General features: G+C 45.8%; 1 protein-coding gene across 2 annotated transcripts in view; it reads left to right on the top strand.

Annotated features, from left to right (window-relative positions):
* Positions 1 to 9,619, top strand: part of LOC144179005 (cytochrome P450 3A31-like) — a 28,112-nt gene extending 18,493 nt beyond the window's left edge. Inside the window, exons 10-14 of one of the 2 annotated variants that reach the window (XM_077707166.1) lie at positions 639 to 799; positions 2,551 to 2,642; positions 5,348 to 5,491; positions 6,611 to 6,773; positions 9,186 to 9,619. In XM_077707166.1, coding sequence (XP_077563292.1) covers positions 639 to 799; positions 2,551 to 2,642; positions 5,348 to 5,491; positions 6,611 to 6,773; positions 9,186 to 9,266 — 641 coding nt within the window. In that variant the 3' untranslated portion in view covers positions 9,267 to 9,619. The remainder of the gene's footprint in view (positions 1 to 638; positions 800 to 2,550; positions 2,643 to 5,347; positions 5,492 to 6,610; positions 6,774 to 9,185) is intronic. The other variant, XM_077707167.1, reaches the window with a different exon arrangement.
* The last annotated feature ends 12,368 nt before the right edge of the window (positions 9,620 to 21,987 follow it).

Raw genomic sequence — 21,987 nt, 5'->3', positions numbered from 1 at the left:
GTAGGATTCAGCGAGGTTAGATGGACAAGGGATTTAAGGTGTTTAATAGCGTGCATTGTTCTTGCGTTTTTTGCTAGAACATGAGAAAAGGAAATTTCAAGTAGGTTTCGCGATGCACAAAGGGATAGCAGAGAGAGTGGAATAATTCTATTGCATTAGCAAAAGGGTCCCAATTGTTGTGATCGACCTATACAATAGATATAGGTTAGCGATATTAGAATCTCATGCAGCAACCTCTTGCTCCAATTATGAGGCTGTCGATATTTGAACGAAGAGGTAAAATCGAGAATGAATAAAGGAATGAATGAACTTTCACCATAAAGTAGAAAAAAAGCAAGTGTAAGCAAATATGCAGTAGAAAGCATTGGAATTTGTAGTCGTAGTAGCCGAGGAGATCGATTGGTTCGATTTGCGGACAGTAATATCCTCATGATAAAGATTTTTCCCGAGACAAAAAAATAGGAAACAGATATATAAAGCCTCCACAAGGAATGAAAAAAGAAATAGGCCGTATTATAGGCGAAAATCAAAATATTGTGCACATTTGTTATGTTCTAGACAAGATCTAAAGCAGAGATCGCTGATAGTAAGTGGCAGAATTTGTGCGGAAGCCTTGAACCACTGTCCTATGCATCCAGGGCTCACCGAGGACGAAGCCCTGGCTCAGTGCGTGCTTTTCTTCCTCGCCGGACAAGACGGCGTCTCTAGTGCGATCGCACACAGCCTCTACTTGTTAGCTCTTCACCCCGAGGAAGAAGCCAAGCTGCGGAATGAAGTGGATGAATGCTTCGCCACGCACGTACGCACTGGGGTGCAATCAAGTATTTCATGTCTTTTCCTGCTGTTGTTTTGTTCATTTTTCTAGATTACATGTGATTGGGACGCAAGCCATATTTTGGGTAAAGCAGCTTTCATTTTATGATGCGCGTTGATGTAAGCTGACAGAAAAGTGTCAGGGTAACTCCTAATGGGCATACAACTTGGAATGGAGGTCTGAGACGGATCACATTGGGCGGGGGGGTTTCTGAATGAGCCAGACAATCTTATGAACGATAACAAGACTGGAATGAATATTAAAACAGAGGCGTTGAGAATGAAATGTACTGGAGGGGAGTTGAAGCGGATTTCAGTACATCTAAGGAAACCATCACTGCTTTCAATTTGGGCAGTCTTCGCGATCCGCAATTGCTCTTCTCCAATGTGTAGAATCAAGTTGTATTGATTTCTTGCTATACAAGAGCAGACAGAAACCGCGGGTACCGTAAGACCACAGCGGGGAACGCCACTCTCTCGTCCAACTTAAGTGTCGACTATCGTCAAAATGTGCAGTCAAGTGAAGTAAAACAACAGACATCCTCGAATGGAGTGAAACGTACAGTGGGGTACACTGTACACTTAAACATGGGTACGCGCGATCTACGCTGCGCAGAATAACTGCAAAAGCTAATACATGGGCACTCCGAAGGCAGGAGGCCATACTTTCAAAGTAGGACCTCAAGACACACTGAGTACGCCTGCACATTCGGTTCAAAAAGCCTTTGTTGAGAGATATGTATACGAGTGCTGGCACATGGCGTGCTGTACCTCCAGAAACAGGCAACCACATTTATAAAGAGCACATTTGCTTTTCGCCTCCACCACATTTGCTTTTCGCCTCCATCAGAAAAGCGGCCGCCGCGCCGGGAAACGAACAGGTGGAGGTAACTTAAAGGAGTACTGGCATCACACGTTTATGTTCATTTTTCATTGGTTTCGTCAATGCTTAACGGTCTGGCGAACACGAAACAGCACTTTAAATACTTGAGCGCGCGATATTTAACTACATAGAATGGCCTGAAAATCGTCCGTTTTGGTTTGCCGCGCTTACAGCCCGGAGGGCGCGTGTGACAGAATCACGAAATGACCTCACCATTTTGTGCGGACGTCTAAACACTGCAAAGACCGGAGGAGGCGTTGTATCGACCGCCCGCTGCGGGAGCTGAGCGGATGAGCTGCCTGAAGGCGTTAGGCCTAGCTTTGTAGCAGACATTTGATGACTGCTTTCAAAGAAAGACCCTATGGCTGCTTTTGTTGCGATTCTGCGCTTTATTATTGGCTCCTTTCCCGCTTGTGGAACTTCATTTTTGGCAAGAGTGCCTTTCTTGGCAGTGGTTATGCCCGTAGCTCTGGCTACGTCTATCACTTCGTGAACACGCCAGCGCCAATCGCAGGTCGCCGGGCCGCGCGCGTGGAGTGACGTCACGAGTTTCTGGCGAGCGTTGGAGGCAGACGGCTTCGTCGGTTCTTTTCCCTCTCGCGCAGTGATGTCACGCTGATGTCCATTAGCCGCGCACCACTCCACGTGCTGTTCCGTCGGTGCGATAAATCGGATCTAATTAAAGTATGTTCCACGCGTCGCAGGCCGCTCATATCTGAACCACGGTATTTTGTTGAGTAAATGAAGCGGACTGTATAAAATTAACGCCAAAAATTGGTGTCAGTACCCGTTCAAGAATACGTATTTGCCCTATTATGGAATTCTTCTGTTTTTGTTTTCTTGCTAACCTATAGGGCGATCACCCCAACCTTGATGCGGTCACGAAGCTGAACTACCTGCACTGCGTTGTATCAGAATGCCTCCGCATGTATCCAGGGGCTACACGGTAAGTTTTCTCCCAGCCCTTTTAGACGAAGATCGCATATCAATGCATTCCAAGTAGCCGTTACGGCTCTATACGAATTATGTGATTTATTTTTCTCACAGGGCAGTCAGGGACAGAGAGGCTTTAATGTGACGGAAAAAGCCGGCCCTGCAGAATGCGCCTATGTCAACTTCAGATGGTTGGTGAAAATCTAGTGAAGATTAAATGAGAACGCAAAAAGGAAAGAGAAAGCAAAAACGCGCATGCGCACAAAGAAGAGTAGCTAAGAAGGCGTTCGGGAACTGGCCTCTATGCTTTTCGAAAGGTTTGAGAGCTCTTTTAGCTCTCAAACCTTCACCGCACTTGCGTTACTGTTCCAAAATGCCAGACGTATTTTATGCAAATATTGCTGCCCCATAGTAACCTCGCCTGTTGCTCGCACCAATGAGTAGCGCGGAAAAGCACACAACACGCGTCTAGCTTTACCCCAACACCGTAAAGGGGGCAAAAAGGTGATTTCACCGGGGCGATCATGAAAACGTTTTTAATGGAGTCAACATCCAGGCGCAGGCTATGTATGACGTACTCGGTGAATAGGAATAGACATCGCGGCATGCGGCATGCACATGTGGGGTCAACATCGTACAGGTTCCACTGTTGCAGACCTTTGGGTGAGCCATCCCACGGCGGTAACTAATCCGTTGGCGTCATCCTTACAAAGCGGCAGTTATGCTGCGGAGCTTGTTGAATGCCTTTTGCGTTTAAGCTGATCTTAGAACACATTTCCCCTAGTGCCACAGTATCCTGGCTACCACCGCTACAAAAAGCGTACTTTTCGCAGTGTGGCCGTATGAATTACGTAATTTTAATAAACCAGCTGGTATTGGCGACTTGTTGACTTCCCAACTGCTTGTAACGCAGAGCGCACTGATTGAAATAACGGTTTCAGGGAGTGCAGCTGTAACCGAAAAACCCACTGTTTTACTGGGTGTAGCCTCGTCCTAGATTGCCCTGGAGATATCAGCTTCTGAGCATTACACATCTGGCCGTTTTCTTTAGAAGGTTATTGCTAAGCTTATCAACGTTTCATAACTGCTAGTTGGTTGAATTACCCGAAATACGCACCAGTAGTGTGACAGGTACTACCTGATGCACTGAAGCAATATCTGGGCTATGTGCCCGCTGTACTGGAGGGCTTCGGATCAATTTAAACATCCTTGAAATCTTTAACAGCGTCGAAGTCTAGGCGCACAGGTGTTTTCATTTTCGCCACCATCAGAAAAGCAGCCACCGCGGCCCGAAGTCGAACCCGTTGTCTCGGGGTCAGAAGCTCAAGGTTACGCTCGTGTTACTGACGGATGGTGTGCTGTCGTGGAAATCAATAAATTAGTTCCGTTAAAATTTCTGCGCAGGTGAAATGCTGGAACCAATGGAATGCCACAGTTTTACTCGTACTTCAAAGACACACTGAGTTAAAATGAATAATTTTCTTTTACTTGAGGTCGTAGCTGGCAACGAAGGAGTGAATTTGATTTAAAAACAATCTTTATCACTTCTGGATGTCTTTAGACCTAAGGTGATTGCAGATACGTAGAAAGGTTTAGGCCGTTTTATCAAGAATTTTAGCGTACGGCACGAAGCAGTTGCCGTAAAACTAAGGTTTATCGGCATAATTTTGATATACCAGTTGCACGATACAGCACCTAACTTGCTCTTGGGGTTATGTGAACAAAATAGCAAGTTTTGTTTTGCAGTACGTGACAAAAACAAGACAAAAAAGCCTGCCGTAGTCGCCGCTAACGCAACTATTTGCCGACGCAGCTCAGTTCTGTTTGTTATTGAACATCGCCTGCAGTCGACATGACCAGCTGGAAAAAGGTGCAGTTTGAACTAAACCGTCATATTTCAAAAGTGTACGTTCAGAAAATCGAGCTTGTTCCCCGCAAAATGGCCCGCCATGAAACAAAGTACAAAGGGCGGATACACCGATATTTATTCATACACTCATTATAATATACCTTAAAGAAACGGCAGATAGTTAAAAACTATATCAAGGCACAAAAAAGCTATTAGCAGGAATCGATTGATGGAAATTACCTTGCCTACTAGGGGCCTAAAAGAATGAAACTGCGACATTTTTTGACAAATCAAATGTTCCCTACAATTATTGGCGAGAGTATAAAACGACGTGCTACAGTTTCATAGTAAGATTGCAAGTTGTGCTGGCTGGTGCTGAGTCAGATTCAGAATGAAAAAAAAACAGCCCAAGAAGCACAAGGACAAAAGAAGAGGGGACGACGCACGTAATGCCTCTGTTTTCGTCTGTGTTTCTTGCGCTGTTTTTTCATCATGCAGTTTTAGAACCCTCCTAATACCCGGGAACCACCGGTTGTTTGCATTCGGTATTCCCTAAACTGGCGTAAAGCTACAACAAGAACTGGGAAAAAACACTGGTTACTCACGAAATTGTTTCAGTTTCCAATATGTTACTTCTTCTAAAATGTTCTAACTAAACTTTTTACTTCGCCCCTTATAATTTATCGTTGGTCGGATGCCCAGAAAGCATGACAAAACTGAGGTTTTAAGTACTTGCTCTGACAGCTAGCATCATAAAGATGTCGGTAATGAACGGTAGAGCAAAATTTTTTTCTTTATTAGGTGTGGCGTGCAAAAATGTTTAAACATTTTCAATATTTTTTTTACCAAATAAAGTATCTTTTTTGCAGAATTGAACGTTCGCCACGTGAAGATTACGTTCTTGGAGACACGGGAGTGAGAGTAAGGAAAGGAGACCTTGTCGCTGTTCCCATCTATGCTATGCACTACGACCCAAGCTACTTTCCTGACCCTTGTACCTTTAAACCAGAAAGGTAATTCAAACGTGTGTATTGTTTGAAAACAGGTTTTTTCATATGTGGCCGTCACTTCTGACGTCACAGAAACTATGCCAGCACTGTTTTAGCAGGACTTCTCGGTCCAACTCCCTGTTTTTGTAACCGTCTTAAAACTACAAGCGGTGTTGCAGTCTGGGCTCTGTAAGAAGGAAAACGTGCCCCTGGAATGCCCTTATTTTTTACCTTTGATAGAATAATTTGGACGTATCGGGAGTGAGCAGAGATTGAGATTTGGGGTGATGGTTGGAGCAAATGTCCTCTGGATGAGTGTGGAAGATGTGTAGATCAGACAGGTCCTCGGAAACAGTGAGGCAACATCTTGCTGTGGTCTCACCTTTTCACAAAAATAAATTAAAATTGAGGCATGGGTGGCTGCAAACGATAGATGGAAGTTGTAGTACAGATGAGACGAGGCCACGGGTCTAGTGTTCGCATTCGTTGAAGCAAACCGTAAAGGGTTGTTTGTAGAAGATGGACCGTCCCCGAGGGCCTGCACGTAGGCTGCCAGCTACAACTCCAGGGCGGCGCGAACTGTTTCAGGAAAGAACTTCAAGGATAACCTAAATTCCAAAGAGTCTGCTGTTTACTGGAGACTCGTCTGTCTTCGCGTTTGTGCACTTCGAGGCCCAGCTGGGTCACAAACATGACTGAACAATCGGTCATGGCAACACATGTCACATTCGTCGTTCCGGTAGCTAAAGGCGAGCAGTAAAGGACTAGGTGTCGCCGCGCCAGCCGCATTCCAGCGTTGATAATGATCTGATACCACGAAATAAGAGCTATTACAACGCATCATTGGCAAACAACGTCGTCTGATCCTCCTCAGAATTGTGAATACCAATATTTACTTTGTTGTAAGCGACCGCTTGTAGCTACTGAGGTTTCCGCGGTTCTTCATTGGAGTGTTTTTCAGCAGCAAAATGCCTCTCGATCAGCTCTCTGACAAAATGACTTCGATGTTTGTGACTGGTAAACTCCGCCACACCGTTGCTGCGTTCATGTGGGAAAGCGGAACGCGCCAGACCATGCTCGGAACCTTGTAATTGAGTGCTGGCAACAGAAGCAGATCATAACTACATGTTTTATGTGTTCAAGGTTCAACGATGAAAACATGGCTTCTATTCAACCGTACACTTACTTGCCATTTGGAGCTGGGCCACGAAACTGCATCGCCATGCGCTTGACGCTGCAAGTTATCAAGATGTGCTTACTTTACACTCTGCGTAACGTGCAACTGATTCGTACCGAAAAGACAAAAGTAAGTAGAACCTCCAGCACTGCCCTACTTAATTTCTGTGTATACGTTCCAACGTTGTCCGTATGCCATCCGGACTTCTTTCTACTATCTGAAGCAGAGCTCTGAATTATATGGGAGTTCATAACAAAGCTCTCTGTATCCTCAAATTCGTTGAAGCGTGTATTGTTGTCTTGCACTATCTGCCCTCAAGTACTCTTCGGATGACTGCTAGTGTCTCGACAACAATAACAATTAATGTCGCAAGAGACTTCAGTACCGAATTCAATTCTTGCACTGTATAACACCATGTTCAAATGTTAAATATTGAAGAAAAAAGGACTGCAAACAGACAATGATTAATTATGTTCATTGTGATAGCAGCACAGAGTGTAGGAGTGAGTCGCAGGAGAGAGGCGTTTTTTAACATACACTAGATCGAGAGCAAATAAGAACTTTCTCATTTTAATGGAGATCAAAAGTATCATCCGTGTTACCTTGGCCGTCATCAACGTTTTCCGAAAGTAGCTGGATCTGCAAGAAGTGGATTCTGGTCTGTGTGGGCCTTGGTCGGAGCAGCAATGGCATTTGTTTTAAATTCTGCTAGTTCGAGTTGCGGTGCCAACTTACAGGTCATGCTTAATTTTTCTCCAGCGTACAGGGCTTAAAGCGCGGGTACAAAAATTGAACACAAAATTGCAATTACACGTTCTTAGCAGCGAAGGCCCGTTCCAGCACCGGCGGAATTCATCTTCAGCAGAACTGGGCCCGGGTTCATTCTGGAGGACTTCCCAGCTTTCGAAAGCATTTCGTTCGTGGGATCTGTGTCAGGTGCCGCATGCGCAGGGATAGCGGCCATGGACACACCGTGATGCATAGACGTACACGCTGAACAAAAGGCACCTAATAATCAACTTATGACAGCCCTTGCATCCAGACACCCCCGGTGGCCGTATTGGCAGCCGGATGCTACGTTTTGCGTTTCAAGAAAGCAAGCGCTTAGTCACGTATGAATGAATGGCCTTAGTTTAGGATGGAATCTTGTAGAACTGTATGAACTAAAAGAGATGATATGGACAACAGATTGTTTTGTTATTATTGTTAGTTATTTTAGAGGTTGTTTTATTCGAAAAAATGTCGGGAAAATTCGAGAGAACCTAGGGAGAGCACAGCGGTTTGAAATAGGTGGCAAGGCAGTTGAAGTTGTAGTGGTAAGCGAATATATCTACTTAGGCCAAGTAGTGACCCCGGATCCCAACCATGAGACAGGGATAATTAGAAGGATAAGAATGGGGTGGAGTGTATTCGGCAGGCATTCTCAGATAATGAATGGCATCCTACCATTGTCCCTGAATAAGAAAGTGTATGACAGCTGCACCTTACCGGTACTCACTTAGGGGGAAGAAACTTGGAGGCTCACTAAGAGGGTTTAACTTAAATTGAAGACGAGTCAGCGAACACTGGAACAGAAGATGATAGGCGTAACATTAAGGGACAAGAAGAGAGCTGAGGGGGTCAGGGAACAATCGCGTGTTAAGGACATATTAGCAGAAATTAAGAAGACGAAATGGACGTGGGCAGGGAATGTAAGGCGAAGGCAAGATAACCGTTGGTCATTAAGGGTAACAGAGTGGATCCCGAGAGAAGGCAAGCGTGGCAGGGGGCGGCAGTAAGTTGGATGGGCAGATGAGATCAAGAAGTTTGCAGGGATACATTGGACGCAGTCCGCACAGGCCCGGAATGAAGGGAAATCCGTGGGAGAGGCCTTTGCCTTGCAGTGGGCATAGATAGGCTGCTGCTGATGATGATATGATGGCAGAGTGCAAAAAATCAAACATCTGAAGATAGAAAAGTATGGACTCTGATTACTTTTCTTGTATTGAAAACTGAAAAGGCCGCGTTAAAGCGGTAAAATACCGTACGGCGCCGTGTTTTTTTCTTGTCTGCTGACCGCTTGAGGCGGTTTCTGCTGTTACGATGTGTGCAGAAAAAATAACAAGATCATGGTGTGTATACAGCCCTATTAAAGGAGCTCACGCATTAGCAAGCGTACCAATAAAACATAAAAGGGTAGGCGTAGTGGGATTTATTCAACCAAACAGATCACCACGGGTAATTTGTTCTTTCGTTTATTATTTTCGGGAAGAAATTAACGAGTCATTCACAGCTCTTGGCCGTATTTCCGGGTTCACTTCACACCGCGGCAGGTGTACTGGTGGATCAGCCCTACGGCGGACAGTAATCAATTTAGGGAAAACAGCTTGGTGATTAACAGCAATGTGACCCGCAAAACTTAATTTTGACAGCAGGCGTTTCATTTCTTTGTACAGAGCGCAGTTCGAGGGCATTGTTTGGACATAAATTTTCATGGATATAACTGGCGACTGATATCTTTAGTGCTCTCCTCAATTCATGGATTGCCTTTTGTTTTTTCAGGTGCCGCTGGAATTTCAGAATGGGCTGGGTGCCTTAAGTGCTAAGGACGTCACACTTGGCGTCAGGGAAAGGCCGCAGTAAAACAACCGCACTAAACCAAGTGCAAAGCCCTCACCAAGCTTCGTTTCCCGAAGCATTCAGCCGTAAAGCCTGTTTAAGGGCGATAGTAATTCTTGGGCTAACGGAGCGCTGAAATTCTGTTCCGCCCATTTGTACGCATGCCAACCTGCCTTCTTGTCCCTGGAATAACGCGACATAAAAAGAAATAAATTTACCCGCCAAAGACGATGTTTCAGTAGAATCACCAGTTGGAACTCGTGAAACGCTGATGCTTGTCATACATCTTCCCTTGTTTGCCGCGAAGAAAACTACAGGTACATTTGAGGAAAAATATACGTAATTAACCGGCAGCGCCCGCGTTCCTTTAGTTAAGGACGCCCGTTGGGTTGGTTTTTACGATAGTAAACGCAAAATGTGGCAGTGCAACGCCGGCAAGTGCGGGAAGAAAAGAAAAAGAGAACAGAACTCCCGCTGGCGCAGTTTCAGGCCGGGGGCGCGCGAGCACTGCGAAGGCGGGAAATTTGAATTGTATGGGGTGGTAGCAGTAAGCGGATAACTGCGGTACAGCCCATAATGGCGAATCACTGCTCTGAACTTCCGACAGCTTTCACATTGAGCGGAACGGCTTTAATTTGTGAATTGGACTTCAGGTGAAAACGCGGCGGATTTTATGTTCATGGGCAGACTTCTCCGAGGGCACATGGCATAAAAGGGGTTGATGAAGAAGTTTCGTATCACCGCGAAAAAAGTCTAACATGATAATCAGGTGATTTACATTGAACCAATGTGCATCGCATCACACTGTCAGGCCTGGTAGTAATGCACAATATCGTTCCGGGGAAAAGTAACGCGAGTAATCGCAACATTTCCCCTAAATAAACGGCATGGTTACAGAGATCCTGTAAGACAGGCTAGAGCTGGGAGGATAAAGCTTAATCAGATAGCTACAATTCAAACAGGTGTGACACATGTTCGCACACAGAATTGGTGAAACCATCAAGTCACTAAAAAAAACGCGTTCATACGATAAATCGGAGTTCGCAATGCTCAATTACTAATATAGAAAGACGAACTTCCCATTGTACCTGGAAAGAAAGGCAGCCTTTCTTGCTACCTCCGTGTGTATATCCCAAATCACAAAGAAACAGTACCAAGGCGTCAATATTATCCCTGAATTTGGTCCTCGAGCTTCCGAGGGTCCCGAGGATCTTATAGAACTGGCTTAAAAGAGTAGTTGCATGTTGTTGTATACGACGTATGTAATCACTGATCATATGCAGTGATTGCAGCTTGTTGTGACGCACGAGTTACCTAGCCCCCTAGTTCAATGAACGGCGCTTATGGCTGAACCTTTTTCCCGGCTAACAAACTTCCGTTTACGACACGTTGTCATTTCGCCGGCCGTTCCCAAGCCTCTTCGTCAATTAGGCCACGAGGTGTGACGCAAAATGTACCCGAGCTCCATCTACTTGCACGTTTCGACAGCGTGCATCCCGTTGACTGGACACAAAGGCTTTCATTGAGTTTCTTGTTTCTGCGTGACTGTCTGAATGTCCAAGGTCGGCGCCTATCCTTGTCGAGTGCTGTCCTTCGGCCGTTAGGGCGAACAACACATTCGCAATAGTTCAAGCCTGCTTTATCTGGCGTTGCCGTAGCGAGGTATTTCCAGTACACACTTTGGGCTTGTACAAGCAGCCGTAAGGCTACATTCCTGGGTTGAGTTATAGACTAAAAAACACCAATACAAAACCAATACAAAGTACAATACTTGGTAGTTTGTCATCCACTCCCTTGGTTTTGGCTGTGCCCCGTAATTTAATAAAATGAAAATTTCGTACCGGAGTAGCCGAGATGCTCCAATGCGTTACATAATAGAAGTAAAAAAAAAAGAGTTCAAAACGAAAATTCCGCAAGTATTTTCCCCTGGCTGCAGCCAGAGGACCACTTCGAGGGATTTTCAAATGTTCACAAATAGATAATGAACGACATCAACCTGTGATAGGGCTCCGGAAGTAAAACGCCCTCCAAAATGATTTCCCAATGTCTAAAACTCATCCCCAGGATGAGTCTTAGACCTTGTGTCCCCGATGTGTCCCCGTTAGGACGAAGGCGTCTTCCATATTCCTCGAGCCATTCCTGTATTGCGATGCCCTAGTTTTGTTCTTTCGCCTACTAAATTTTTATTTCGCCCCTCTGTTGAGTTAATTGTTTCGCCTACACCTAGCCAATTCTCCAGTAGCCATCTTGTTACTCATTTGGTCCACTTCACAGAGTTTCTCAGTAGCTTAGCTAGAGTGGAATCTAGCACAAGTGTCAACGCGTTTTTACGAAGGGCCTCCATGACTCCATGGATGCTGCCACAGTGGCATGGCCGGCAACTGCTTTGTGGCCGCGGAAATTGAGATTTTGTTAAAAAAATTGGTGCCAAAAGTGCCGCTGTTAACAAATTTTACTTTGCATAAAAATACTTTGTTAGTGTGCTTAGGCTGAGAAGTAAATTTTGGGGTTAGAAAGAAAAAAAAGCACGCGTCTCGCATTTCACTCACGCCACCAGATACAGCGGGCCGTCCCAGATATGTTCATAAAATTTTACGTACTCCAGACTATATGCGGTTTTATGTGACTTTCGGTAATATATAGCTGCAAATGAAGTATTTGGGTTGTCTTAAACTGTGTTCTTGCTTCCTCCTAATATTGTATTTTTATCGTCTGCTACGCGCTTTGGCAGGCGAAGCAGGTGCAACAGCTTAAGATGCAAGCCTGATGTCTTCGCATTGTATTTATTAAAGACGAGAGTCTTTCTTGGGCTACTTATCCCCAGAAATTCTGGTCTGTCTGTCCGTCTGTCTGTCTGTGACTCGATTCAGCCACCCGGCGAAAGCAAAAGAATGCCTGCGCAATAGTCTTATATAGTCACAGCTAAATCTTCCCGTCTATGTCCGGTGTAATGTTCATACTTGTCAACATTGTTGAAGAAGAACAAGACTTTACGCAAATATGAGACAACAAATCAATACAGAAGTGATATTTGCAGTGTTCCTTTATAAAAAATCAGACATGCTTGACTTATGCGAAATTAAATACTTCATCAACTGCAGAAAAAGAATTCACTCCGCCGTCGCCTGCTCTCGCCCGCGCCACTATAGCTTCTGGCGCCATTTTAAGAAATCAACCGGCAACAGTTACACAAGGTTCCACTAGATAGGTTCCACGTTCTGCTTGCAACGCACGTGGAGTAGGGAAACGCGGTTCTATAAACGCTGAAGTAGGCCGCCTCGATTCACACGCGTCTTCGCCGTACGGCAGCGTTGGCATCGAGACACCCGGTTTGGAGCAGTGGAACGCGGGAAATTTAAAATCATTTAAGCAAACATTTGGCGTCTTTACCTTGGGAGGAGCGCGACGCAAGAGGAACAACATGAGAGGTGAGCGGGAAAGCGAAGGGAGGCATTTACTTCGCAAAAGCCGATAAAGACTATCGTCTTTTGACGGCATTTGCAATGAAAGGAGCAGATACGCGGGCAATTTTTTATTTTGCCCAAGCAGATATGGATAAATATGGAGGCGAGGCTTAATACCAGAAGTAAGTCTTCGAGCACGCGCGCCAAGCATCATGAAATTGCATGAATGCTTTTATGGCAAACAAATGCCGGCTTGTCGAGTCGCTATGTATGTTGTCTTATTGCGCCTCTCGGAGGTAGTCCATGCTTCGAGGGGTAACCACATGCAGATAGCGACGAGCGACGCGAAAATTATCACTTCATTGATAGAGCAAACGAATAGTGAGGGCGACAGCGACAAGCGAAAAAAGAAAAAACTCCCACCTTCCCTTGCGGGAACCCCTGTGTAGATGCGACGCATAGGGGGTTCACGTTGCAGCGTTGGACAGCGGAGGAACGGCGCTGGAACGATCGAGCGGAGCGGCGCAGGCACCGCGTTTTATAGCGCGCATAACAGTGAGGGGACGCGCCGGCGCCAGTGCGTCTGCCGCGGCTATGACGCAACACAATCCAACACAATTCAATTTAATCCAATCCAATCCAAATCCAATCCAAGCCAAGCCAAGCCAAGCCAAGCCAAGCCAAGCCAATGCCCCTCGCGAGAGAGTGTTCGCTATCGGAAAGGAGAGGGGGTGAGCGGCGGAGAGCGCAGCTGGAGCGGTGAGGAGAATGGGGGAGGGGTGGACGCCGACAACGCCGACAACGCCGGATGGATGCAGGGACAAGGCGAGTGAATGAGATGCGTTCCAATCTAAAATTTATACTCAGGCCGCCGGAGCCGTCGCTATTGCTCGCTTTTTTCCGGCCAGAAGCAGCCCATTAGCGAGCGGCGAGGATTGAGGGCATTGGCGGCAGTGTATTAATTTTTTCTGTTGTTGCTGTCGCCCACACAATCCGTTTGTTGTACGGATTGAGTTACGATTTTCGCGTGGCTTATCGCCATCGCTGCATGCGGTTACCCCTTGATCTTAAGAAACCTCCCGCTAACGCGAGAATGTGCATTAAGTGATAATCACGTTATTATTTAGACGTATCTGTGACAGCCATTGAATGCCAGAAAGTGGAATAACCGAAAACGAAAAAGCATGCCGAAAACAGAACTGACGAACACTTCAGAGCTGACAAGTCCGATCCATAGCACTTTGCACTAGCCACTTGCGGCCAATTCGATTCTCACAGTATACCCACGATTCCCATAGAGGCATGTGATTGCAGCGACAATTTCCCCTCTAGGTAATATTGAGTAACTGTAAGGTCCACCCATCGTAAGTTCTTCGCATTGCATGCTTAGCCCAAGTCCTCTTCGTAATTTGAGCTATGACATCTTCCCCACAGTTTGTTCGGTGACATAGGACGCTTGTTCCCTCTGTGTAAAAGATACTCCTATCATACTTCTTTCCACTGATCGTAAAGGCGACCATAAGTTTTTTTTTTCTTTTTCAAGGTTCTTAGTAATGCACCAAGTTTCCGCCCTATATGTAGCCCTGCGTGTTTTCGGATAAATCGGAAAAGATACGAAATTCTCTCGCCGTTGAAATTTTCTGCAGTTCAGACTCATCCCATAAACTTCGGTTTTAGAGGTCACAGTTGCGTAGCTTTGATTGTCGAAGTAGGGACTTTCAGAGAATGTCCGGTAGCCTATCGCACGCGTACCCATGGGAGCCTTTGCGCTTATCGGCGATAAACGACGGTCTCCTTTATCCTCTCTTGCGGCGAGAAAATTTGAGGGCAGCAGGGTGATCTTAATTCCCCTGTACTACTACACTGGTTGCAGTTGTATTTCGATTGATTTAACTGGGCTATACGCGCGTCGTAGTGGGTGAACACTTGGTGATCTTTAACGCGCGCCGAAATTTTTACACACAGGCGTTTTCACTTTTCGCCTCAATCAGAAAAGCATCCATCCCGGCCAGTAAAAAACCCGCGTCCAAAGCTCACTAAGCCACTGCGGCGGGTGCGAAAAAATTGTATATGAAAATGTGGATCTCGGGCTGCCCCGCGCGTTCGAAACCTGTGCGAAGTTAGTATTCTCAAGAAACACTAACTTTGAATTGAACTAACTTTCTTGAAATGGACGGCAAGAGCAAGGCAGCTCCTAAGTAATTTTGCGCATTAACGAAGAAACCATAACCATGGGAAACTTCTGTTGTTCTTAAAGCCTTCACACTGTACATGTGCTCTCTGCGCGCTGAGGATTCTCGCTCTCCTTGTTTCTAGCGCAAACTTTCACAGGGAATTTTTAATGCTGACAGTCCTCACTTGAAACAAACGCACTTGCGGCAGCTACAGAAAACTCCTGAAGCATGCTTGCGCCTGTCACAACAACCGCTAAAACTGTGCTATGTACAGACATACACGCTTTGTATTCGGATTTTGTTCTTGTGTGTATTTTTGTACGTGCATATCTTCCAGGGTGTGTGATGTGTGCGTTCAGGTACAATTTCGTTCGAGATTGTGGAATATTGAGAGTAAAGTGATATTAAACTCCAAATTTCGGCGATTTGAAAATTAATCAGGAAATATAACTGCTGTAAACACCAAATTTGCGCTATAAATCAACTCCGGGAACCATTCTCTGCTGTATGTCAAGACAAATAATGACCGAAAACACAGAGCCCTACTGTGATGCAGCCATATGATAATATAGGGCTGCTTATAGGCAAACAAAATATCACCCCATGCAGCTCCCTACAGTTGGTTAAGAAGCGAAGCTATAACGTGCTTCCGGTGCCTTACGTATGACGCGTGGCCACCATTTGGAACGTACGTACGGCCGGTGATTGCTATTGAAATGTTGACGCTGTTCTGCCCGCACCGCTGTTGTCGGTTTATCTGGGATTCACGCAGTAGCTCTACACGGGCCCGCTTTTCTGCGCGCGAGAGAAACCCAGCCAATCTCCCTGCTTACTTCTCGAAGTAATGTGCAGCCGGTGTTCTTCATTGTCGCATTGACGCTGCTCTTTCCGCACCGCCCATGACCCTGATCCGCCGTTGTCGCTTATAAACTTATGCGTCACGCAGGTGCTCGCAGAGCGCATGCTTTGCTGGGAAAGCGGTAAACCCAGCCACGCACTCTTTCTTTCTACTCCCTCTCCAACATGGTTTCTACACGCATGCTTATCAGGTTAAACCGGAGGAGTTTTTTGCGTACACATAACCGCCGGATTTTCTTTCGCCTAGCCATATAAAGATTCGCGTTAGGACGCTGGCCCCGGAGCCATTTTTCCCAGCAACAGCCGCAGAAAACTACTGCAGTGGACACCACTTCCGCGGATCGCGAGCTACGGACGGAGCCGAGCCAGTCCTCGGCCTTCTGCAAGGACTTCCCGGTCTTGAAAGGTCGTCTGTGGCCTCGGTCTACCGCCGCATGTCCTTACCCGTGGGAGCCGTTGTGGAGGGAGCGTGTCTCAAGGCGCGCCTCTTAACGAGACCACCGACGACCACTGCTGAGGGCAGCTAGCGCCAGCCGTGAACGCGCTGCGGCGATACATCTGGAAGGGTCACCTGGTCTTAGCAGATCGCCCCTGGCGCCGGTCTACGATTGAATGGCCACGACTACTGGAAGAAAATAACTTTGTGTATTGAACCACCGTTTTAGTCCACGCTTCTTACCGGTAGCAATAAAACCGGACTGTTTCAAGGTGTCCTCTATTTTCTTGCCTCTCAATTCGTACTCCGGTAGTGTCGACAGAATCAAATACTCTTTCTGCCTGTAAATGCCATGTTGGGCGGTTTGTAACTATTTCTTGATCGGCTACATGAAGGTGAGCAAAGTTGGAGTAACCTTTCCTAACTTCACCCTGTTCTCTCAGTTGTTCGTGATCTTGGGTGTCCGTGATGCGCCCCATTATAACCTCTCTGTACAATAGGTAGTAGAAGGAGCAGAAGAAAGTAGTTATTGCGCATGAAGAGCATATGTTTCGTTGGGACCAGGTATGCCTGACGTCGTGTTATAAAATTATTGCATTTCCCTACGCATTTGAAATTGAGGTCCCTGCGTCGCAGAGCCTACTACGCGTAACTTTCAGGTTGTTTTCGACAGGGGCATCACGTACGCATTTCCCTCCACCGGCTCTACAAATATCGTCCTTGTGGTCGACAGCTGCGTGCGCATAAATTGTACGCACGTAGCTATGGATGTGCAGTGCGTGAGCTGAGCACATACGGCTGGGATTCTTTCAAACCCATTTCCCTCTTGGAAATTGTCACACAGCATTTTGGCTTCCAAATATGCACGCTGATCACGCGATACCCTGGATACCCCGCTAAATACTTCATTTTGCGTGTAAACGTTAACTCCACGCTGCTTCTGACTGAACCAGTCCGACTTTATTAGGAGGCCTTTGCACAGAATGATAAAAAGTAGGCTGGTCAGCAAATTCGGACGTTGCCGTTGGCTCCCGTTTTTTATAACGTGCGATGTGCCTGCTTGCGCGACGTTTATTGCTCCGAGGGCAAGCTTTTGGATCGAGACGAAGTAGGTTGAACGCATTGTCCCAACTCGAAATTCTGCTCCACAGCTCATGTCATATATTATCATTAAACTGTGTAATGCAAGGCTTAGGTCACATTTTATCTTCGCTTACACGCTCATTGCTTCTGAAAGTGAGACAAAAATATCTGGGTATGCGAGCACTTCAAAAGCCGCCCGCTATTGCCCCCTTTGTCTGCACTTCTAGCGTTGTTATGAAATCAGTTTGTTGACAGTGTGATCTATGTAGGATGCCCCAGCTCTCCCTTTATATCTCAAGGTCTCTACGAATGACGAATCCTTACCATCTTGCCTAACCGTCTGGCTTCTTGCACTTCTACGATGCAACACTGGCTGAACGAATGCGCGGTCTCTGGCAGGCACTCGGCGATAGGAACGTCGCAGTGCGGACACGGATGGTGACGGAAAAAAACACCACATCCGTGTCAAGTGTAGACGCAGCCTCCACAGTTAGGAAATAGAAGGTACGCGGTGAATTTATTGGGGGGCTTTAGAGAAACGTTAATACATGTCAACATCAACCGAAACCTCCACGGCGTGAACGCACCCAACACTAGCCAATGAGTGATGAGATCACTGGAGCAACTTGCGTTGCCTTATAGCTTAGGGGGTGTTGGAAACGCGAGGTATACTCCAATGCATTGCAAAAAAGGAGGAATAATTCTGCTGAACATGAAACGCTCAAAATAAAAATATCAGTTGCAGCATTACGTTTTTACTTTTCAGTGGTTTTGTCACTCTGGTGAGCCAGTTAAGTTTCTTTTGTGGATTTCGTAATTTTTGTTCGCTTTTTGGCGCTTAGAAACGACAAAGTTTAGTAAATAATTGAGAAGTTGCAAAACAACGATCCCAGCTATCACGTTGGTGCTGGTGCTTTTCTTTCTTCGAAAAAAAAAACGAATTGGAAGATATTTGAACTTGGTGCTGTAAGAATAATCTAAGACGCGACGACCTGATGACATAAAGGCTGTTGACGTAGTCTGTTTTTCTTTCTTTGCCTTGAGCACGTGGCAGAGCATTCAGGCGACAACTGATTTATCCTGGAGGGTCGCCATAAAACTGCGCATCCTGACACTGCTCGGAGCGGCAGTTGCTCGCTTCGGACCGAGTTTCTGATGGCACAATGAACGTCTAGATTCATAGGCTACGGCTGTCAATATACAGCCGATCAGATAAGCTTGCGACGGAGATGTATTTATAAGTATTTGCATGTTTATGACTTTATTGTTTCGTGTCCAGTCATTCATTCTTGTTGGTTATTTGTGCAATATACCCAGATTTCACGCGTTTGCTCATTGTAAAACGTGCCTGTTATTGCGGCGTGAAGAGTGCCAGTTAACACTCTTAAACTGCGCATTTCAGCTGATCTGTTCTTCATTGGAGCGGAAAGCTGGAAAGCAAAACGTTAGTTTTCTCAAAAATACAAATGTGCACAGGCTTGCGAACATTCCCGCATTCCTAGAAGGGTTTTATGCGTAATTATTAGGCATATTGAATGAAATTACGTGGGGGTGGGGACTACAGAAATTATCCTGGTAATAAATGTATTCGCGACGTTTCTCGGCATTCGCGGTTGGAGTAATAGCGACGTGTAAGGAGGGCGATTTGTGTGATTTCATAAAAGGTCCTGCCAACGCACACCAGCAGCAAGTCTCTCACGGCTGTGCCCCGTGACGTAAATGCCGGGATGAACCCTGAGGAGTTGGTGCGAAACCCCTCCTCTGGCATTCACTCCAAGGCTTTATCTTTCGCTTTTCTGCTGAAAGGAGGCGTCTGTGGAGCCGAGCCACCAATTGCCGGCCCCCAGGGGAAACGAAGAGACCTATATCACCACACAGTATGCAGCATCTTGTAATTTCTGAAAGCTGCCTGAAAGTTGGTGAGCATGGTGATTGGGTCTTCGGTAGCGGTGATGGCGTGGGATATCGCGGCTTCTTCGGCAGTATAAATCGCTGTGGTATTGACTGTGTAGAATGTTATTCCTTGTCCCCATCCCTTCACGACAGATGTTACATGGGTGCGATGGTGCAGATAAGGGGATGCATCCACATAACAGGCATCTAGGTCGTTTGTATATCTGGCGGACATAACTCTCTCTCGGGCGATTCTTCTGGCCTTGTTGCACTCCGGATGCATATTTATCGTCATTGGGGCCTCTCGCATGAGCTGTAGGATCTTCAAAGGTGTGCTTGCTTTATGATTTGTAATCTGTGGAGCCGTGTAAGCTAATCGGTGAGGAGTAGCGCGCCTGTCGTTGTTTTCTTGAAGTGGTCTGTCTGAGACGTGTGGTGCGCTTGCTGTGAATTCTCTCAACTGTTGTCTACATTTAATTGTAATAATTTGGATGTCGACGTCTTCGAGGGCAGCCCGAGTGTAGCCTTGTAGGTTTGGCAATAATAATATTTAACCCGGCTTTTTTGTTCGCTTTAAGGGCCAAATACGGTATTCCATAGGTGATTTTACTTACAAGTGTTGCTTCCATTATTTAGATCGTGCCATTCTTTGAAGCCACATCGACGGTGTACGACGCGCTGAATTATGTGGGTCAGCTGGTTGACAGTCTTGTGGAGAGGACTGACTGCGTGGAGCCCAGAGCCATTTTTGCCGACAAGTAACAGAATTCTCAAGTGCGGCACAGTTGGCACGAGTTGCTCATTTATCAAAAGATCCGAGTCTGGGATGGTGAACTTCGCCTTTTGTGTTCTGCTTCGACGTGAAAGCACTAAGTGTCAGATATGCTGATTTCTCCGGGGCAGATTCAAGGACTCGTTCTCGAAGGTATCTTTCCTATAGTGACTTGAAGTGCTCCTTGTTGCTCACCCATAGATCCTGTAGGGGTCCAAAGGTAAGTGTCGCGATAAAATTGTAAGATCACACCTACAATGAACAAAACACCGATAATGAACAAAAACGGTGAAACAATTAACACGTTATACGCCATAAAAGACCAAAAGAAGATAATGCAGAAAAAAGGTTCCTTCCAGGGTAAGTGTCGCGACAGATTTATAAGATTACATCAAATTTCGAATGAACAAGAAACAGTCCAACAAATAACACGGTATATGTCCGTAAAGAGCGACAGAAGGTAATGCACAAAAAAGGTCACTTCTAGTTGCACATGGGAACAATACAGATAGCAAGCAGTACAGATAAGCAGAATACTTCCCAGAAGAAAACCACTTGAACACGGGTAGCTGAAATTTATCCAGAGCTGAGCGTATGAAGCAAATTTTTCTAGTTTGATTGATTGATTGTTGGGTTTAACGCTCCGACGCAATGCAGGCGATGAGGCGCGCCGTAGTGGAGGGCTCCGGATTAATTTTGACCGCCTGAGGATCTTTAACGTGCACCGAAATCTCATACACACGGGCGTTTTTGCTTTTCGCCTCCATCAGAAAAGCGGCCGCCTTGGCCGGGAATTGAACCCGCGACCTCGTGCTCAGCAGCGCAACGCCTTAGCCACTGAGCCACCGCGGCGAGTAAAATTTTTCTAATTTTGACAACCCAGGATAGTAAACGGCGCTAAAAAGGCGATAAGAACACAGAAAGTTATCTCAAACGTATCAGGACATTGTTCAATACAGAAATGCGGCTGTAAAAAAAGAGAGGACGTGTTATGCTACCAAACGAGACATGACCTTCTCTTGGAAGGGGGAGGAAATAGAATAATAACAAATGATTATGACCTTACTGAAACAATACAGGAGGCGGAGAAAAAAAAGGCTGCCGAAAAAGGTGTAGATTTTTTTATAAAGGAAAGAAAGAGTGTAAAAGTTGATGGAATTTTTCTAGGTCTGATTGAGATGCGATGTGATTCGGAGATCGTTCCACAAGCGGATGACGCGAGGAAGAGACGATGAGTTGAAGGCGTCCGTTGACTGATATAATCGAAACTTAAGTTATTATTCAACCTGCTGGATGTAACGGAAAGTATATCGAGTTCAGGTGGGAATGGATTATCGCTGTAGCATACTTGTGGAAGAGACATAGACGATAAATGTCCCGCCGAGTACTCATTGGTTGCAGAGAAAGACAGCGTTTAGTTTCCGTTATGCGGCTGTGGTAGTCATATTTAGCGAAATAAATCGGGCTGGAATTTTTTTGAATTGCTTCAACAAAGTTGATTAGGTAATATTGGTAAGGTAAGACGGTAAGGTTATTAAGATGGTAAGATTTTGTAAGATTAAGTAAGATGGATGCGGCGAATTCAAGTTGTGGGCGAATGAAGGTCCGATAAGCTAGCTGACGAACATGGGTGGGACAGCGATCCAAGTTACGGCGTAAGTATGCCAATTATTGTGAAGCTTTTACACATATGGTGGCAGTACGGTGTGAGCAGATTTGGTGTGAAATTAATACCAAGGTACATGTACCATGATGCCTGCGGCAAAGGGTAATTGTCAATGCTGTACGGGTAGCTAGAAATATGTTGCTTGCGTGTCACTCATGCTTACTTTTTTATTTTATGGTTCAAGGCTTGGCGTCGGCAAATTTCTCGCAATACAGTCGCGTGGTTTTTTTCGGCAAACTTATAGCTCCGCGTCATCTTACCGTTAGCGCTCCAAAGAGCTGGCGCAGACTACGGACAGATGCATGGTAGCACGACTACAATCGCCATGTCGACAACTAGGCTAAAACTCTCCACATGCCCACCGACATTGCAACATTCTAAAAACAGGGATAGTTTTCAGCCCTCTACAGCTCAGAAGAATAAAACATCCCTTTCGATTGTATCGATAGCTTATTCTAT

This window comes from Haemaphysalis longicornis, unplaced genomic scaffold (genome assembly GCF_048455015.1).
Source record: "Haemaphysalis longicornis isolate Haplotype H1 unplaced genomic scaffold, Haemaphysalis longicornis Haplotype H1 scaffold_4, whole genome shotgun sequence".
NCBI lineage: Eukaryota > Metazoa > Arthropoda > Arachnida > Ixodida > Ixodidae > Haemaphysalis > Haemaphysalis longicornis.
The sequence above is the reverse complement of the archived record's forward strand: the minus strand, read 5'-3'. Positions and strand labels throughout refer to the sequence as shown.